Source organism: Chelonoidis abingdonii, chromosome 1 (assembly GCF_003597395.2).
Source record: "Chelonoidis abingdonii isolate Lonesome George chromosome 1, CheloAbing_2.0, whole genome shotgun sequence".
Lineage (NCBI taxonomy): Eukaryota > Metazoa > Chordata > Testudines > Testudinidae > Chelonoidis > Chelonoidis abingdonii.
In genome coordinates this window covers 86,520,323-86,537,503 of record NC_133769.1, presented here as the reverse complement: position 1 = coordinate 86,537,503, position 17,181 = coordinate 86,520,323, and the positions used below count along the sequence as shown (strand labels likewise).

The window sequence follows — 17,181 nt, the reverse complement described above, 5'->3', positions numbered from 1 at the left end:
GCCACTATAGTCAGGAGGCCTGAATAAGTCTCATGCATCTGACAAAGTGGGTATTCACCCATGAAAGCTCATGCTCCAATACATCTGTTAGTCTATAAGGTGCCATAGGACTCTTTGCTGCTTTTATAGATCCAGACTAACATGGCTACCCCTCTGATACAAAACACATTTAGTAACAAAAGGCAATAGGATATTAAGTAAGTTCAAGCATAAGTTATAAATGGTTACAAGCAAATAAAAGGGAAAGCATGCATCTAAAAGTCTAAAACTTACTCTAGCAAGTTTTGGTTCAAGGTTTTGTTCAAGGTAGGCTTTCTCACCCCTGGTCTTCCAGCCAGATGGTGATCAGGGGCGGCTCCAGGCCCCAGCATGCCAAGTGCATGCTTGGGGCGGCATGCCGTGGGGGGCGCTCTGCCAGTCGTTCTGCCAGTTGCTGGAGGGTCCTCTGGTCCCATGGACAGGTCCATCAGAGCTGCAGGACAGGCAACCGGCAGAGCGCCCCCCACGGCATGACGCCATGCTTGGGGCAGTGAAATGTCTAGAACCTCCCCTAATGGTGACTGACCCTCTACTTGGTCAGGATCTTTCCCAGAGGTCCAAAAAGACAACTTGGGGTTCTCTGCACTTTCTTTTATAGTATAGTGAAACTTGAAAGTGGATTCTTCTGAAGATTACTCTTCAAAGCACAGTTTATTGAGATGGTGAGGAAGGTGACATGGATCCTGGTGGGGTAGGAGATTCCATGCTTTTTCTTCTCACCTGTGTTTGCTGAAATGCAAATTTGCTTTATCTCTTGCCATTTGCTCCCCTTGCTGCCTTGAGGATCCTGTTTCCTACCTATATGTAAACTGAGGTAAACACACATTCCTTTATTTAGGATAAACCTGTTTAACTACTTTTAACTAGACAGGACTATATGGTTTTGAATGTGTGCTAATAATTTCATACAGGAGGATTTCATAACTTTACATGTAATGTTGCTACATACGTTTCTCCATGATATTATTGACCAGGGAATTATCAGGTTTCAAATGATACCTCACAAGGTTCCTACAAAGATTATTACAATAGCGTGTAGGGTGTAAAGACAGGGGAGCTTTTGGTCAGAGAGGGATGCTTTTGCAGGTAAGACACTGGATGAGGAGGTCTCAGTTTGATTCTTAGCTCTTCCACCAACTCCCTGTGTGCCAAGAGCAAGGCCTTTAATTTCTCTCTGCGTCAGTTCCCCATCTGTACAGTGGAGATTTTAGCCTTGCCCTGCCTACAGGGGGATTGTGAAGGTAAATTCCTGTATGCTTGTGCGATGTTCAGACACTGTGGTAATGGGAGCCATATAAACAGACTCAGGCCTGGTCTACACTACTCTTTTAAACCGAATTTAGCAGCATTAAACTGATTTAATCCTGCACCCGTCCACACAACGAAGCCCTTTATATCGATATAAAGGGCTCTTTAAACCAATTTCTGTACTCCTCCCCAACGAGGGGAGTAGTGCTGGAATTGGTATTGCCATGTCGGATTAGGGTTAGTATGGCCGCAAATCAACGGTATTGGCCTCCGGGTGGTATCCCACAGTGCACCATTGTGACCGCTCTGGAAAGCAATCTGAACTCAGAGGCAGTGGCCAGGTAGACAGGAAAAGCCCCGCGAACTTTTGAATTTCATTTCCTGTTTGCCCAGCGTGGAGCTCTGATCAGCACGGGTGGCCATGCAGTCCCAAATTCAAAAAGAGCTCCAGCATGGACCGTACAGGAGATACTGGATCTGATCGCTGTATGGGGAGACAAATCTGTTCTATCAGAGCTCCGTTACAGAAGACGAAATGAGAAAGCATTTAAAAAATCTCCAGGCTATGATAGACAGAGACCACAGCAGGGACTCAGCACAGTGCTGCATGACAAGCGTAACAGAAAGCCAAAGAATCAAATGGACGCTCATGGAGGGAGGGAGGGGGGGTACTGAGTACTTCAGCTATCCCACAGTCCCCGCAGTCTCCAAAAAGTATTTGTATTCTTGGCTGAGCTCCCAGTGCCTGTAGGGTCAAAAACATTGTCCTGGGTGGTTCAGGATATATCTCGTCAATTTACCACCCCTCTCCCCCCCCCCCCGTGAAAGGGAAAAAAATCTTTTCTTGCCATTTTTCAATGTCACCGTATGTCTATTGCATGTTGCTGGTAGACATGGTGCTGCGACGCTGAACAGCAGCATCCCCTCCCCTTCCTTTCCTGATGGCAGAGGGTACAAAATGGTGGAAAACCGTCATCATCCCGTGAGTGCTCCTGGCGGGCCTCGGTAAGGTCGGCCGGGGGCGCCTTTGTAAAAGTGGGAATGACTCCCTGTCATTCCTGGCAGACGATGCAAAATGCTGGGTAACCATCGCCATCATATCAGCAGGAGCCTGAGCTCCATCAGCCCCCCCGCCCCCTTTTGTGTCTTAAGAAAAGATTCTGTACTCCCTGGACTATCATAGCAGCTGGAGGCTGCCTCCCCCTCATTTTATCTCGCTAAAAAGTCAGTGTTTCTTATTCCTGCATTCTTTATTACTTGATCACACAAATGGAGGGACACTGCCACAGTAGCCCAGGAGAGGTGTGGGAGGAGGGAAGCAACGGGCGGGGTTGTTTCAGGGGCACCCCCTAGAATGTCATGCAGCTCATCATTTCTGCGGGATCTCTGGGGCTCTGACTCGGAGCAGCTGTGCTCTCTGGCTCTCTAGTAGACTTGTCCCATATTCTAGGCAGGACTGACTCTATTTTTAGACAAAACATAAAGAAGGGAATGACCGGGGAGTCATCCCCATTTTTGTCTATGCGCCCCTGGCTGACCTCTGCGAGGCCAGCCAGGAGCACCCATGACAGCAGCAGATGGTACAAAATGATTGATAACCGTCATCGCCACTTTCCAATTACAAATGGTACAAAATGATTGATAACTGTAATCTCATTGCCAATTTACAATGGCAGACGGTGCAGTAGGGATGGTAGCCATCTCTGCTACCTTGCAAAGGCAAATGAATGCTGCTGTGTAGCACTGCAGTACCGCCTCTGTCAGCAGCATCCAGTACACATACAGTGACAAAAAACAAAACAGGCTCCATGGTTGCCATGCTATGGCGTCTGCCAGGGCAATCCAGAGAAAAAGGGCGCGAAATGATTGTCTGCCGTTGCTTTCACGGAGGAAGGCTTGAGTGACGACATTTACCCAGAATCACCCACGACACTGTTTTTGCACCATCATGCATTGGGATCTCAACCCAGAATTCCAATGGGCGGGGGAGAGTGCGGGAACTATGGGATAGCTACGGGATAGCTACCCACAGTGCAACGCTCCAGAAATCGACGCTAGCCTAGGTACATGGACGCACACCACCGAATTAATGTGCTTAGTGTGGCTGCGTGCACTCGACTTTATACAATCTGTTTTACAAAACCAGTTTATGTAAAATCGGAATAATCCCGTAGTGTAGACATACCCTTACGTGCTTTTCCTTTTTACCTGTCTTTGAATATGGTTTGGGATATGCTTATTGTCTAAGTTTCATAAAGATAATATGCCTTTTTATAAGGTATTATCCCTCTGTGCTTAAATCCCAACATAATCCTCTTACTGAAGCTTTTTGATTCTAAGTGGTAACAATAAATCTGACCTTAAGCGTTGTTCAGTTATTTATTTGTTTACTGAAAAACAGGTCGTTTTTCTGATACTCCTTAGTTCTAGTGTCTTGAGTCACCATCTGTTCCTTCCATTGATGTAGCCGACTCTGTTTTCAAACACTACTGTTGAAATGCTCCTGTTAGAAAAGTAGTATCACCAACCTCGATGGCTCAGAATTTATAAACGCGGCTTACACATCACGAAATCTAAAAATATTGAGGCTTTTTACTTGCCTCTGACTTTTCAAGCTTTTCTGCACCACCATGAAAGCTAGAATTGTTTTTAAACTGAGTACTCATGCAATCTCATGATTCCAGCAAGCTGAGGTTTTAAGAAGAACACCAGATATTGTGAGGCTTCTGAAAACATCATAAGAGTTTGGAACACTGTAACAGTAGCCACAGTTTACTTTGAGCGAGAGAAGATGAGGAGTTTAACAAACACATACTCTATGAAGGGGATTAAATCTTTAGTTTTATTTTTAACACTTAAGTTTCTTGTAGTGTTTTAATTTATTTGGTGGAAATTAAGTGGTTATCAGCTGTGTTAAGTAAAAAACATTTTCAGGTGCTAGCATCAATGAGTAGTGAGCCTTAAATAAGCCTTGTCTGCATCAGATTTTTTTCCTTTAAATTTACCATTACAGGTAGGAATGATTGGAATTTTAATTGTGCATACACAGACCAAGAAGTTCTAAAAATTGGTGAGAGAAAACATAGCAGTCAGCGTATGCTGTACTGTATACTGTGTAAATATTTTTGAATAATGTCATTCAATAAATTTTCAATAATTACTTGTATTATATGAAGTTTGGAAGTTAAAGTGCAGTCTACTATGTGCTCTAATTTACACACAGCAAGTGCCACTTAATTAAGATGTAGTTAATAGAGATGTCTTCTTAATTGGAACTTGAACCAATTTTATATAATTTGTGTGTTTACACACCTAGCACTGTTTCACAGAATTTGTCTCTTCCTTTGCTCTTGCTTAGCTCAGACACTGTTCTCAAAGTACCTTTTGGAAATGAATTGCAACCTCTTTTGTCCATGACAAAGTGTTTAAATTATTACTTCTGCTCCTGATTTGCCCTCCCCTAAGATGAACTTCAGTTTGCTTCTCTCATAATTGCTCAACAGCTGTTAATTACAAATTAACAGTCACTTCATTCAGTTCCAGTTACCTTATTATTACTCATGTGTTTTACTGTTGCTCTCACAATGTTATAGGCATTGTCCCAACAAGAGGATGTAAAGAACTTGCTTTCCAAGAAGACAGGTTAGACATATGAGGGAAAGAGAGAAATCATAAGAAGTTTGGGACTTTGCTACAAGACAGGTGGGATTTTCAGAAGCACTCATGATGGGCCTAACTCTCTTCCCATTGAAGTCTATGGAAAAACTCGACAAGAACAGAGTTTAGATAGCACTGAATGCTTCTGAAAAATCTCATCCTACCACTTTATCTAGTTCTCATGTGTACAACTACTTATAATCATAGAGCAATTCAAGTGCCTGAAGAAATAAGTTTATTTGTTTTGCATTAATGTTTTTACTGTGTATTTTCCTTCTTTTCTTCTTGATGCATTTGAACATGTAAACTCCAACTCCTATTACTGGAAACATTATTGGAGAAGTTTTTCTTTTCCCAGATGTTAGTCTACTAACTGTGTTCTACTGAAATTTTAAAAAGAAGTACTATGCACCAGAAGCTAGTCTTTCCATGCAGATGCATAACATGTGTTTAAATTATTGTGACTAATTTGGAGATCTTGAAATGGCTTTGACAGATGATTTTCAGAACTGTTTTTTTAATTAGTCCACAGAGGAGAAACTTGCTCTGGGTCAAGAGGAATTAGTTTCAAACAGAAATCAAATTGGTAACCTTAATCAGTTGATCCAAGAACTTAAGACTATAAAGTCTACTCTGGAGCAGGAGGTGTCAAAGAAAGAACAGCAGCTGAAAGAACAGAACAAAATGTTACAGGAAATCCAGAAAGACAAGGTAACTTACTTTTCCCATTACCTTTCTCCTCTTTCCTGTTTTCTAGTGGAAACATATTTAGAAATATTGTGCTAATGCAATTTATACCTGCGCTTACAGCAGTTTATTGGACCACTGATACATAAAAGATTTTAAACAAATAGTTGAAATGGCAGAATATATTAAAACAATTTCAGCATAAGTTAATTATCCCCGAGGGGCCATGTACTGAACAAAATGAATGTGAAAAGAAAAAACAGATTATTGATTTTAAAGATTAAACTAAATGATAGGGTTTTCTCTAAGATCAGACAAAATAATTGTGGATGGAGGTCTGATACAATCATTCTCCCATCAGCAATCTTTGTAATCAAGAGGTTTTTGATAACTGTGGAAGTCTGGATGAGGTCCCATTTTTCCTTTTGATTTTTTTTCCCAAGGTTTTGAAAGAAAAAGATTTGATTAATGAAAAATCTAAAACAACAGAGCTCCAGGAAATAAAGAGTAAGCTGGAAAAAGACAGTACTAAATTGAGTGAAGAGCTTAGGACCTGCAAGCAAGAATTTGAGAAGGTATGTTGAGACACAAATTGGAACTACAGACAGTAATAAGAAAATGCATGAACGTAACACGTTCAGTCAGAGAATCTCAAATTGCTTTGCAGTGATGGGTATTACTGTCTCCATTTTACACATGAAGGAACTCAAGCACAAAGAGATTAAGGCCCATACCTACAAAAGTACTTAGGAGCCAACTCCCACATCAGGCGCCCCAGTCCAAACTTTAGGAAGCGCGGAGATCTTCAAAACCTCTGGTCAGCTTCCACCTAACTCTGGAGGTGCCTAAATTTTTTCTGTAAAAGTCCCCCAGGTGCCAAAGTTTCTGCCACTGGGTAAGTACATAACACCTCAGTCTAGACTTCCAGGCACCTATTCTCATGGCTAAGCCCCAGCAGAATCCTCAAACCAGGTGAAGATAGATGTCTCTGCCTATCTTGTGGGGCCGCGTCCAGTTGGTGTTCTCAGAGCACTGGGCTATTGGTTATTTTGTTGTGGGTCAGTGTCTCTTGTTGAAGCTGTTCTACTGAGTATAAATAATTAAATATGCTTTGGGCCAGAGAGTGAGAATGACTCTATAGTCTTGTGGGTAGGGTACTCAAACTGGGGACTACCACACTCTGACTGTGTACACTAACCATTGGACTAAAGATTAATAAGGGAGGCCTTTCCATGCCCTCTGGTCCTTGGCTGTTTTGTGAGGAGCTAGATGTGCGCTGCCATCACTTCTGTAAGAAACAGCTTATGCACCTGACTCCAGGAGAGGATCCTTGGCTGTGGGTTAGGTGATAGGTGTCTTTTTCCAGCCCAGATTGAGGTGCCTCACTCTCTGAGAGAGGCAGGGCTAGGACCCACCTTTCTCCTCAGCATCTCCCATTGACTACTTTAGGCAGCCCCCTGCCTAGTGTCCTAGCTTCTGTGGATCCCATTCTTAGATGCCTCTCTCTCCCCAGGTATTCTGTAGGGAGCCTGGGCACCTTAAGTAGGGTTTGTAGATTCCTCTGAGGTGGCAAGGGCCTAAAAGTTAGAAGTTGCCATCCCTAAGTCCCTTTGAGGATTAGGCCCAAGTCATTTCTCCATGGTCACACAGCAAGACTGGGTCAGTTGGTTGTGACCCAAGTCTCCTGGCTTCAGATTCTGTACTCTAACCTCTAGACCCTGCTGTCTCCTTTTATATAGATGACTCTAAGCAATTAAATATCCAGGCTTTCTCCCAATGTTTTAATAAAAAGTGGACAAGAGGAAAAGTTCTCACTCTGTGCCCCCAAATTCTGAGAAGTGAGGAAATTAAACAGCCTCTTCAAGCCCTACAACAAAACAAGAAACAAACCTAAAACCCAAAGCAAAACCAACATCTTAGTTTTATTAAGGTACATGTTCTCACTGATAAGGAAAGCTATGTAAAGTGTGACGTTATCGGGGTGGGAGGATTTTAAGCTGTTTTTGAATGGTTGTATCCTAATTAAAAAAGTGTGTACATTCATTAAAAATGTACTTACCTGTCACTCTTAAGTGCTTGTAATTTATTGCAACATTAAAATATCAAACCAATATTAGTTAAACCAATTTTGTTGAAACTACTTTAAAAATCACTCTTTGAGGCAAGACTGAATCTTTATAAGGATACTTCGCTTTAAAAAAAAAAAGAGAGAGAGAGAAAAGAAAAAGAGAAGATTTGGAGGATCGAGTGTTGAATTATTTTTTGTAGTTTTTGTTTGTATTATAAGTGCTCGTTACATTTAACATCTCTAAATCTTTTCTGTCTCTTCTGAAATCTAACACTTTTAAAAGACAGCCTGGCTACATTTTCTACATTTAATTACATAGTATATTTATTAATAGTATGTATTTGCTTCTGCTGGCCTCCCTAGTGTTGTAGGTGGTTTTGTGAGTATAAACGAAGATACAGTCCGTCCCACAAAGAGCTTACAATCTAATTAAAGTAAATTAATTTTAAAATAGCCTGAATATTTATAAGTTCTATGGAAATACAAAAAAAAATACTATGGCTTTCAGATGTTCTTTTGTGATCCAGTGTCTAAAAATGATGATTACTTCCAGAGAATTCAATGCCCAATGTATTTTGATTTTGGGAACACTAACTATAATTGTCACACACTTCCTGAAACCTGTGTGCTAAAAAAAGAAGAAATTTACAGAGCTGCAGAGAATTTTAAAACACACACAAACTGGGATGTCAGCTTAATATTCACCTCTTGTTCTCTGTGGTTGCAGTCAGACTGAAACCAAAAATATCTCCACTTATGAAATCAAATATGGCCAAAAGAAGGCTGTGGGGGGATATGCTTGCTCTATATAAATATATCAGGGGGATTAACGTTAGGGAGGGAGAAGAATTATTTAAGCTTAGTACTAATGTAGGCACAAGGACAAATGGGTACAAACTGGATAATTAGGAAGTTTAACTTGAAATTAGACGAAGGTTCTAACATAGGGGAGTGAAGTTTGGAACGCCTTCCGAGGGAAGTAAGTGGGGCAAAAGACTTATTGGAAGTTAAAGCTAAGCTTGATAAGTATATGGAGGGGATTATATGATGGGATAGTTTTTATTGGGCAATTGATCTATGGATTATCAGCAGATAAGTTGCTTCAGTGCTGTGAGGGGAGTTGGATGGGATGGGAGCTGAGTTACGACAGAGAATTTCTGGGTGCTGGCTGTGATCTTGCCCACATGCTTAGGGTTTAGCTGATTACCATATTTGGGGTCGGGAAGGATTTTCTCCAGGGCGGATTGGAGGGCCTGGAGGTTTTCGCCTTCCTCTGGCAGCGTGGGGCAGTGGGTCACTTGCTGGTGATTTCTCTGCAGGTTGGGTCTTCAAAACAATTTTGAGGACTTCAATAACTCAGTCATGGGTTAGGGGTTGTTATAAAAGTGGATGGGTAGGGTTCTGTGGCCTGCTTTGTGCAGGAGGTCAGACTAGATGATCATATTGGTCCCTTCTGACCTACGAGTCTATGAATCTATATCATCCACCCATGGGTTTGAAAGGAGAAAAAAGACTTTATCCTTGTGATGTTTTGTCTTGACTTTCAATGGAATGTGTCCTACGAAAAGTTAGCACCCCTATTTCCAGTACAATATGTAGATAAATATTTACAAACTTAAGATGTCTAGAAACACTCCCATGCAATAATTGTTTCCAGTGCATTGATTAAATAAATAAAAATTCCCTTCTTGCCACCACAAGAACTTGTAACTCCCACCTTGCAACACTTACCTAGTGCAGAAAACCTGAGAGTGAAATTTATTAGAATCCAACTTAAAGAAAAGTGAAATTGACAAACCTACTACTTGACAGAAAGGCAGAAAGTAAGCAAACATAATTTCCACTATTTTAGTGGAGAAGTAAATTAGAATTTTTTTTTCTATTTGTAGTAATCTAAGAAGTAATTTGTAACCTAGGTAACAAACTTAATTTTTTTTTTATAGTGTCACAGTCAGTTGATATTTTGTGCCATAAAGGCATTTGCTCTCCTATCCCAGGGAATAGTTATCCTCAGTCTGAAGTTAGTTCACAGATAAGTTTTACCATTTTATTTTTAGACCCTATATGATAGTTTAAACTTGTATTTTAACAGGAGGTGACAAATCTAAAGGATGCGAAGCAGCTATTGATTCAACAGAAACTAGAGCTGCAGGGCAAAGTAGATAACATGAATTTAGCTCTTGAACAGGAGAAGAAGAATCAGCAAATTATCAAAGATCAGCTGAAAAAAAAAGAGGAAGAACTGAAGAAGGAATATGTTGAGATTGAAACTAAACTGGTGAGCATGTACAGAATTTATGTGTATTTAGCACGTCTCTGGTTCCTTTCAAAGAAGGAGGGAGGCAGACTTAATTTTAATTTCATGGCATTTACATTTTTAATCAATGATTTGTAAATATTTCCAAAAACCTTCAATGTGAGACAGATTATATTGTAGGAAAACTCAGGTACAATAGGCTCAGCACTATTTTGACAATTAGCTATAAATCCATAGTGGGACCATAAGCAGGCATTTGTTTCGTATAATAGTCATTTATGAATTAAAACTAATTTAGATTTGAAATTGTAAGTACACGGTTTTTCATTTCTCTGCCTGAGTTGAACAATACCAGAAGGGCAGAATCTAGTTTTCTTTCACTTGTAAGGAACATTGTTCCATTAGAAAAAGTCACTCTTTGAAAAGACATGCCCGAATAATTCCCTGTTAGCTGTAAAATATCAAAAATGGTTTTGCAGATGTACCAGAGATAAGTGTTACCATCATTTTAATTTTGATGTTGAAGTTGATAACACACCAACCCGGTTACAAACTCAGAGCTATTTGATAGCTCATTGTTCAGTTTTTCCTTTTTTCTCAGCGCACAGAGATAAAAGAGAAAGAAGAAGAAAACAGAAAACGTGAGGAGGTGGAAGCCAAGCTCACGATGCAGATCACAGCTCTGAATGAAAATCTCGCTACAATGAAGAAAGAGTGGCAGAGCAGTCAAAGGAGGGTCAGTGAGCTAGAGAAACAGATGGATGATTTGCGTGGGGAGATTGCAGTTTTAGAAGCAACAATACAAAATAATCAGGATGAGAGGAGAGCATTGCTGGAGAGGTAAGTCAGTGAGTGTAATGTGAGTGTGTGTTTTTGATTGCTTATTAGGAAAACGATAAATTAAAATTTGAAAAATAGTGTTTCAGTCTTCCTAGTGTTCTACGTACATTTTGTATGTATTGTACTGCTCCCAGTGCTCCAGGTAGGGGTTTCCAGAGAGTAAAGGCTCCCCTCCTTAATCCCAGCAAGTCTTAGCAGGCTGTTGAACCAGTCAACCAGCTAACCAAACAAGAGCCTCCACACCCTGTGGGCTTTGTGTTGGAGTGCCCACCTCCTGCTAACTTTGGCAGGTGCATCATGAGTTGCATCCTCATGAAACTCAAGATGCTCACCAAGGCCCCAAACCATGTTGACCTTAAGAGGCTTGTGTCCATCCCCTGCAAGTCCTTAACTGTGCTCTTTTGGAGCCTCTCCAAATCCATCCTGCACACATGCAAGCATTAGGAGGGACAGTCAGTAGCCTTCATGAATCTTAGAAGGCCTTGCAGAGGGGACTTCCATAATCTGAGTTGGTTCCTTGGGGCTCCCTCCACTGAGGATCCTCTATTTCAGAGTCAGAATAGATTCATCAATTTCCCAGTGATCTTGAACAGACTTGTCATCTCCCTATAACACAAAAGAGGCTTTTGGGCTTTCAGATGTGGCCACCAGTGACCCTTCTAGGACTCAGCATATGGTTGGGCCTATTGTGAGCCTCTCAAAGCTCGTAAAGAGGACAGACATGCTTCTCAAACTCACTAGATGTAACCCTCTCCTACAGGCCTCTTGATTTCCCATCCTAGGCTTCTGACCTCTTAAGATCCCTCTTGCTACCTCTACTACAGATCTCCTAAACTCTGCAGAAGCAGAGCTCTTTTTCTTCTGTTTGCAGGACATCCTGAGGTCTGCATGAGGGAAGAACCCACTTGTGAGATGAAGGAAACCCTTTATGAGGGTATCTGTGGGAAAACTCTTCTTCTGACCATCAAGCTTCCTTAACAAATTGTGTTTTGAGCTTTTGGTCTGCAAGGAAAAGGGCTAGAGACTTTTTTTTAACAGCTGCTTAAATCTCCAATGGCAGTCCTGTTGCTGTGCTAAACTCATCAGAGCCAGTTTTCTGAAACAATGTTACAAACACAGAAATGAAAACATTTTGAAAATAGGCTTTAACCAATTACATTTTGTTCCTGGGCATTAAATTGTGGCTAGGAAGGGACCTCTGCTTCTTTGAATGTCCTTGGCATATTGCCACGCTTGGGATATGCGCCGACTGGTGCCGTTGAATGGTACAAACTTGTTCTAGCAATGCCTATTCTGAACATTCGTGTGCCTCCTCTGTACACCTCCCATCAGTGTTTGAGCATATTCTGAGAATGGAAGCAGTTACTGCCTCAGTTCCTTCCAAGCACTACCACAGATGCACTTCAGCCTTCTTTAGCATACAAAAATGAAGAAGATTGCCCAGTCAGCAACAAAAACCTCAGACGTGCTTTCAAAAAAAGAACATAGTAATAACAGAAATGGCCTTAGACAATATGCTTTCCATGCCTGTGGCCTCTTTGGAACCAGGTCCTTCAGTTCTGAAGAAGAAGCAAGACCAAGCACCTTTCTGGATCTTGCATTGTCTTCTATTCAGGGAACTCATCAGATCCTTCAGACTGCAAACATGCAGATGTGAAACTGATTGGAGACCAAGATCACTCTGTTGGGTCAGGACCTAATAAATAGATAGATCTCTCTCTCGTATCAGCACTGATACCATCAGTGATGGTTTCCACTTAAGTACCTGTGGAACTGCATTTATCAGGTCAGTTTCACACTTCTTCAGCAGAAGAGAGAGATTTGGATAGGGATCCAACACAATGCTTTCCCTCACACAAAAAACAGTAGATTCCTCAACACATGGATCTTCTGTGATGCTACTACTTCCTCCCCGCATACCTATAGGTTCACCTAGAAAGACTCTCCCACCCTTGTTGCTACTGTGGATCCCTACCTCTGTAATACCTTGTTCCTTATCAGTTCTGGGTTTTGATCCACATTTAGAAAAGGAGATGGATACATCAATCTACGTGCAGCCTCGACCTCAAGGCTGGTTTTGTGACAAAAATTATTGCAAGTTGATGTTTCCTCATTACTGTGAGATGCTAAAGAACTGGACAAATTGGCATGAGTAGCAAGTATCTTCCTGGATGCATTGGCCATACTAGCCAATTCCAGGGCTTCCATTTCAACCTCATTCAGCTGCGATGACCTTGATTCCACACTGAGACAAGGAAACTTCAGCACGTACTAATGTGTTGGATCCCAGGCATTCAAATCCTACACCATTGGATCTGAGACCAAGAGATATGTCCTCTACAAAAATTCAGAATATTCTCTGTGATGAGAAAGAAGTTGATGTGTTTTCACAAGCTGGTATTGTGCATCAGGACTTAGAACCCACAGGCAAATCCTCCCCTGAGGAAAACAATGGAGTAGCCTCAGCTCCCTCACTATCTGAGGATGCTATAGAACTACAGGAATCAGTAAGCAGAATGGTGTCTAAGTTAAAATTACGTTCAGTTCACTTCAGGAAACTCCTTATCCTATTTTTTGATACTGGGGAATATGTCTGCTGAGAAAGTATCTCTGCCTCTTTGGGAAGGTCTCTGCCAGCCACCAAAATCAGCATGGAATGCTCTTATCTTCATATTATATGATTGCTAAGAAAGCTGATTGGTTGTATGAGTTCCCATATAGTTTTCTTTTTTCCATGTTCATTTTCCTTTTAACTCTCTTGTGGTAGCTGCAACAATGTAACATTCAAGAATGGGACTTTTACATTCTACTCCAGTGGCAGAAAAGGGAAATAATTAGATTGCGTGGAAGAAAGGTATTTTTTTCAGCTTCTGTGAACATGAGAATGGCTAACTACCTAGCTGTCCTGGACAGATAAGTTTCATTTCTAGGACAAGATCTTTCTTTTTTACAAAGAATCTTCCTGAGGAACACTGAAGACTGTCTAATGCTCTTTTTAAAGTGAGTCTAAATGTTGCTATGCATGCACTGAGAGTGGCTTTTGATGCTTTCGATACATCAAGATCAGGACGATATCAGCTGCAGCAGTAACTATCCACAGACATGCATGGCTACACACCTCTTCTCTGCCCTAAGAAATGAGGTTGAAGATTGAAGATCTTCCTTTTGAGAGAGATGATCCATTTTGCTCAAAAATGGATGAATTGTTAGAGAAAATGAAAGAGACTAGACAGCTGCCAGGTCCCTGAGTCTCTTACAGCTTTTTAAGAGAAGAATTCCTACACCTGCCTTCAGATATCAGACAATATTGTGCTCATTATTCTTCATATTCCAACAGAGGTAGACAATACTACCAGTAGCAATAACAACAGCAGTCATCATCATCCTAACACCAGTATAGAAGGCATCCATTTAAGTCTAAGCTGAGACAAAATAATTCATCTTTCACTACTTCTGACAGATAGACCTTCAGTTTGACATGGGGTTAGAGAGCAGCAAACCAACTTTGGATTCTATCCCCCTATTCTTTGGAGACTGTTTATGCCACTGTTTGAAATCAACTTTTTACTTGGGGAAGGACTGATAGAAGAGGTTCTGGTAAATTTCAGAAATTGGGGTTTCTACTGCCACAGTTTCCTAATCCAAATATTACAAGGTCTTTGCCCAGTCTTGGATCTGAGAAAGCTGAGCACATATATTTGAAAGTTTCACTTTAGAATGTTAACTCTGGGTTCCATTATTGTGTCCTTTTCTTTGGTTTGCTGCTTTTGACATAAAAGATGCTTACTTTCATATTTCGATAAGACCATCACACAGGAAGTACCTGTGTTTCACCATTGACCAGAACCATTTCCAGTACAAGGCCTTTCCTTTGGCCTTTCCGCTGCACCCAGAGTCTTTACAAAATGCCTGTGAATAGTGGCAGCTTTTCTGAGAGGAAAACCACTACACCACATATTCATCATAGTGAAATTATTATATATGATATGATTATGGCATGATTAAGATACATTTTGTACAAGATGGGTCATGTGAGATGTCATTGAAAAAGTTATGACTTGCTGAATATGATTATCTTATTTGTATGCATATATCATTTTTGTATATGAAGTTATGAATATTGACTATGGAGCTGTATTTCAAATGTGCTTACTCTGGAAAACACCCAGAGCTAGCCTTTCAGGTACAACAGTGATGAAGCTAGATAGTGCAATAGGCTGTGAAAGACAATAGGCTGTGAAAAAGCTTACCCTTCCTATAAAGATTTCAGCCTGCCTGTAAGTAATGGCTGCTATGACTCAGCAAGGGCACATGACCAGACCACATGATACTGAACTCCATTTTGGGTACCTATATTTTTCCATACACTAGGCTTGGAACTGTTTTTGGAACAAAGGATTCTTCGAGTGATTGCTCATATCCATTCCAGTAGGTGTACGCGCCGCGCGTGCACGCTCGTCGGAAGACTTTTACCCTAGCAACTCCGGCGGGCCGGCAGGTCGCCCCCTAGAGTGGCGCCGCCATGGTGGCTGATATATACCCCTGCCGGCCCGACCACTCCTCAGTTCCTTCTTACAGCCATGTCGGTCGTTGGAACTGTGGAGCGAGGCATAGCTGTCCTACACGTCCCTAGCTTCTCCTTGTTCGTTGTTCTACTAGTTATAGTTATAGTTATAGTTAAAGTATAGAATAGTTTATAGTTGTTATTTACTTGTTGTATATAGTTAGCGGGCTTGGGGTTTTAGCCCCCCCTGCACCCGGCGCCGGGCTCATGCCCGGTTCGCCGGGGTTCAAACCGTGCTCGGCCTGCAAAAAGCCAATGCCCACTAGCGATCCCCACGACTCCTGCCTGAAGTGCCTTGGGGAATCGCATATCTCTGAGAAGTGCTGAATTTGCAAGGCCTTTAAGCCAAGGACCAAAAAGGAGAGAGACCAGCGCCTAAAGACTCTCCTCATGGAAGTGGCGCTTAACCCTTTGTCCTTGGCACCGGATACCGTCTCAGTTATGGCACCGGACCGCTCCGGGCCCGAGAAAACGCCTCGGCACCAACCTTCTCTGGCACCGGGCCCCGGGAAAAAACTGTCAGCGTCCTCCACCCCGGCCAAGCAGGCTCGGACGGAACACGCGGCACCGACTCCGGCCGCAGCACCAACACCAGGGATTCCGTCAACTCCGGGCCTGGGAGGTCCGTCGAGTCCGGTCCCTCTCAGCTCCCCACTAAGATCTGGGGTCGAGCTGATGGTCCCATCAACGCCCGAGACATTCCCCTAGGCTAGGGACCTCATTGCCCTGACGGAGCCTGCGCTGCCCCAACCCCCAGCACCGCCAGTGCGGGTTCCTCAATCTAAGGGCAAGCCAGTGACCATGCAAGCGCCGTCTCTGGATTCCCTGAGTCGGCACTGATCACCATCAAGGTCCCGGCGCCATTCCCGGTCCCGTGGGAGTCTCGCTCAAGACACCGCTCGCAGTCCCGGCACCGCTCTCCGTGGCGGTACCGGTCGTACTTGCAGCGCAGGTCCTCATCACACCAGTCCTGATACTCCCGGCACCGCTCCGGCTCGAGCCATCACTACCAGCACCGAGATTCGAGGAGACGTTCTCGCCGTCGGCAGTCCAGATCCAGGTCGACCTCCCGGCACCGAGCTGGTGGCAGATCCCGGTCTCGATCGCGGCGCCGTTATGACTCCCGGCACCGATCTCCGGCACCAAGGAGGTCTCCACCATCAGGAGCAATGGATCCGTACCACTCCCGTTCGGCTCCTCCCTGGCCGTCATGCCAGCCATCGGTCTCTTCACAAGCGGACAGCGCGTACCTGGACACCGACAGACCTGCTGCTCTGTTTCACGAGCCCCAGCCTCAGGAGCATGGTCCGCAGCAGTGGGGTTTCTGGACTCCCTGGGCGTACCACCAAGCCCAGGGCCCTCAACAGATTCCCCCGCGTTCGTCTGCTTCCGAACACAGGGCTCCGGAGGCCACATCTTCCCGTCCTCCTCCTTCCCCTACAGAGGAGAGGTCGTCTCAGCCTCAAGACCCTGAGCACCCTCCAGAGTCAGACGCAGTGCTCCAGGCAGAGCCTTCGGCAGATCCACTCCTGCCAGGTCTCTCCTCGTCATCCTCCCCGGATGAGGCAGTGGCAGGAACGACATCCACCAGTCCCCCTCCGCTTGACCTCAGGGCACATCAGGAGCTCCTCAGGCGTGTGGCACAAAACATGAATTTGCAGGCTGAGGAGGTCTCCGAGATTGAGGACCCGGTAGTGAGCATACTGTCGGCCAACGTGCCCACTCGAGTCGCCTTTCCTTTTATTCGGACCATTCAAGCCAATGCCACGACCATCTGGCAGTCCCCGGCATCCGGTCCCCCCGCTGCTCACAGAGTGGAGC

The 17,181-nt window shown here is 43.2% G+C and overlaps 1 protein-coding gene across 6 annotated transcripts in view; it reads left to right on the top strand.

Annotated features, from left to right (window-relative positions):
- EEA1 (early endosome antigen 1) overlaps positions 1 to 17,181 on the top strand; it is a 158,981-nt gene that overhangs the window by 120,945 nt on the left and 20,855 nt on the right. For 4 of the 6 annotated variants that reach the window (XR_004371641.2, XM_032765128.2, XM_032765120.2 and 1 more), the window contains 4 exons: positions 5,470 to 5,655; positions 6,075 to 6,206; positions 9,792 to 9,977; positions 10,558 to 10,796. Coding sequence is in view for 5 of the 6 variants with exons in the window: in XM_032765128.2 (XP_032621019.1) it covers positions 5,470 to 5,655; positions 6,075 to 6,206; positions 9,792 to 9,977; positions 10,558 to 10,796 (743 nt within the window). In the remaining variant the exon portion in view is untranslated. Of the gene's footprint in view, positions 1 to 5,469; positions 5,656 to 6,074; positions 6,207 to 9,791; positions 9,978 to 10,557; positions 10,797 to 11,667; positions 11,951 to 17,181 lie in introns of those variants that run through there. The other 2 variants (XM_075066948.1, XM_075066940.1) reach the window with 2 other exon arrangements.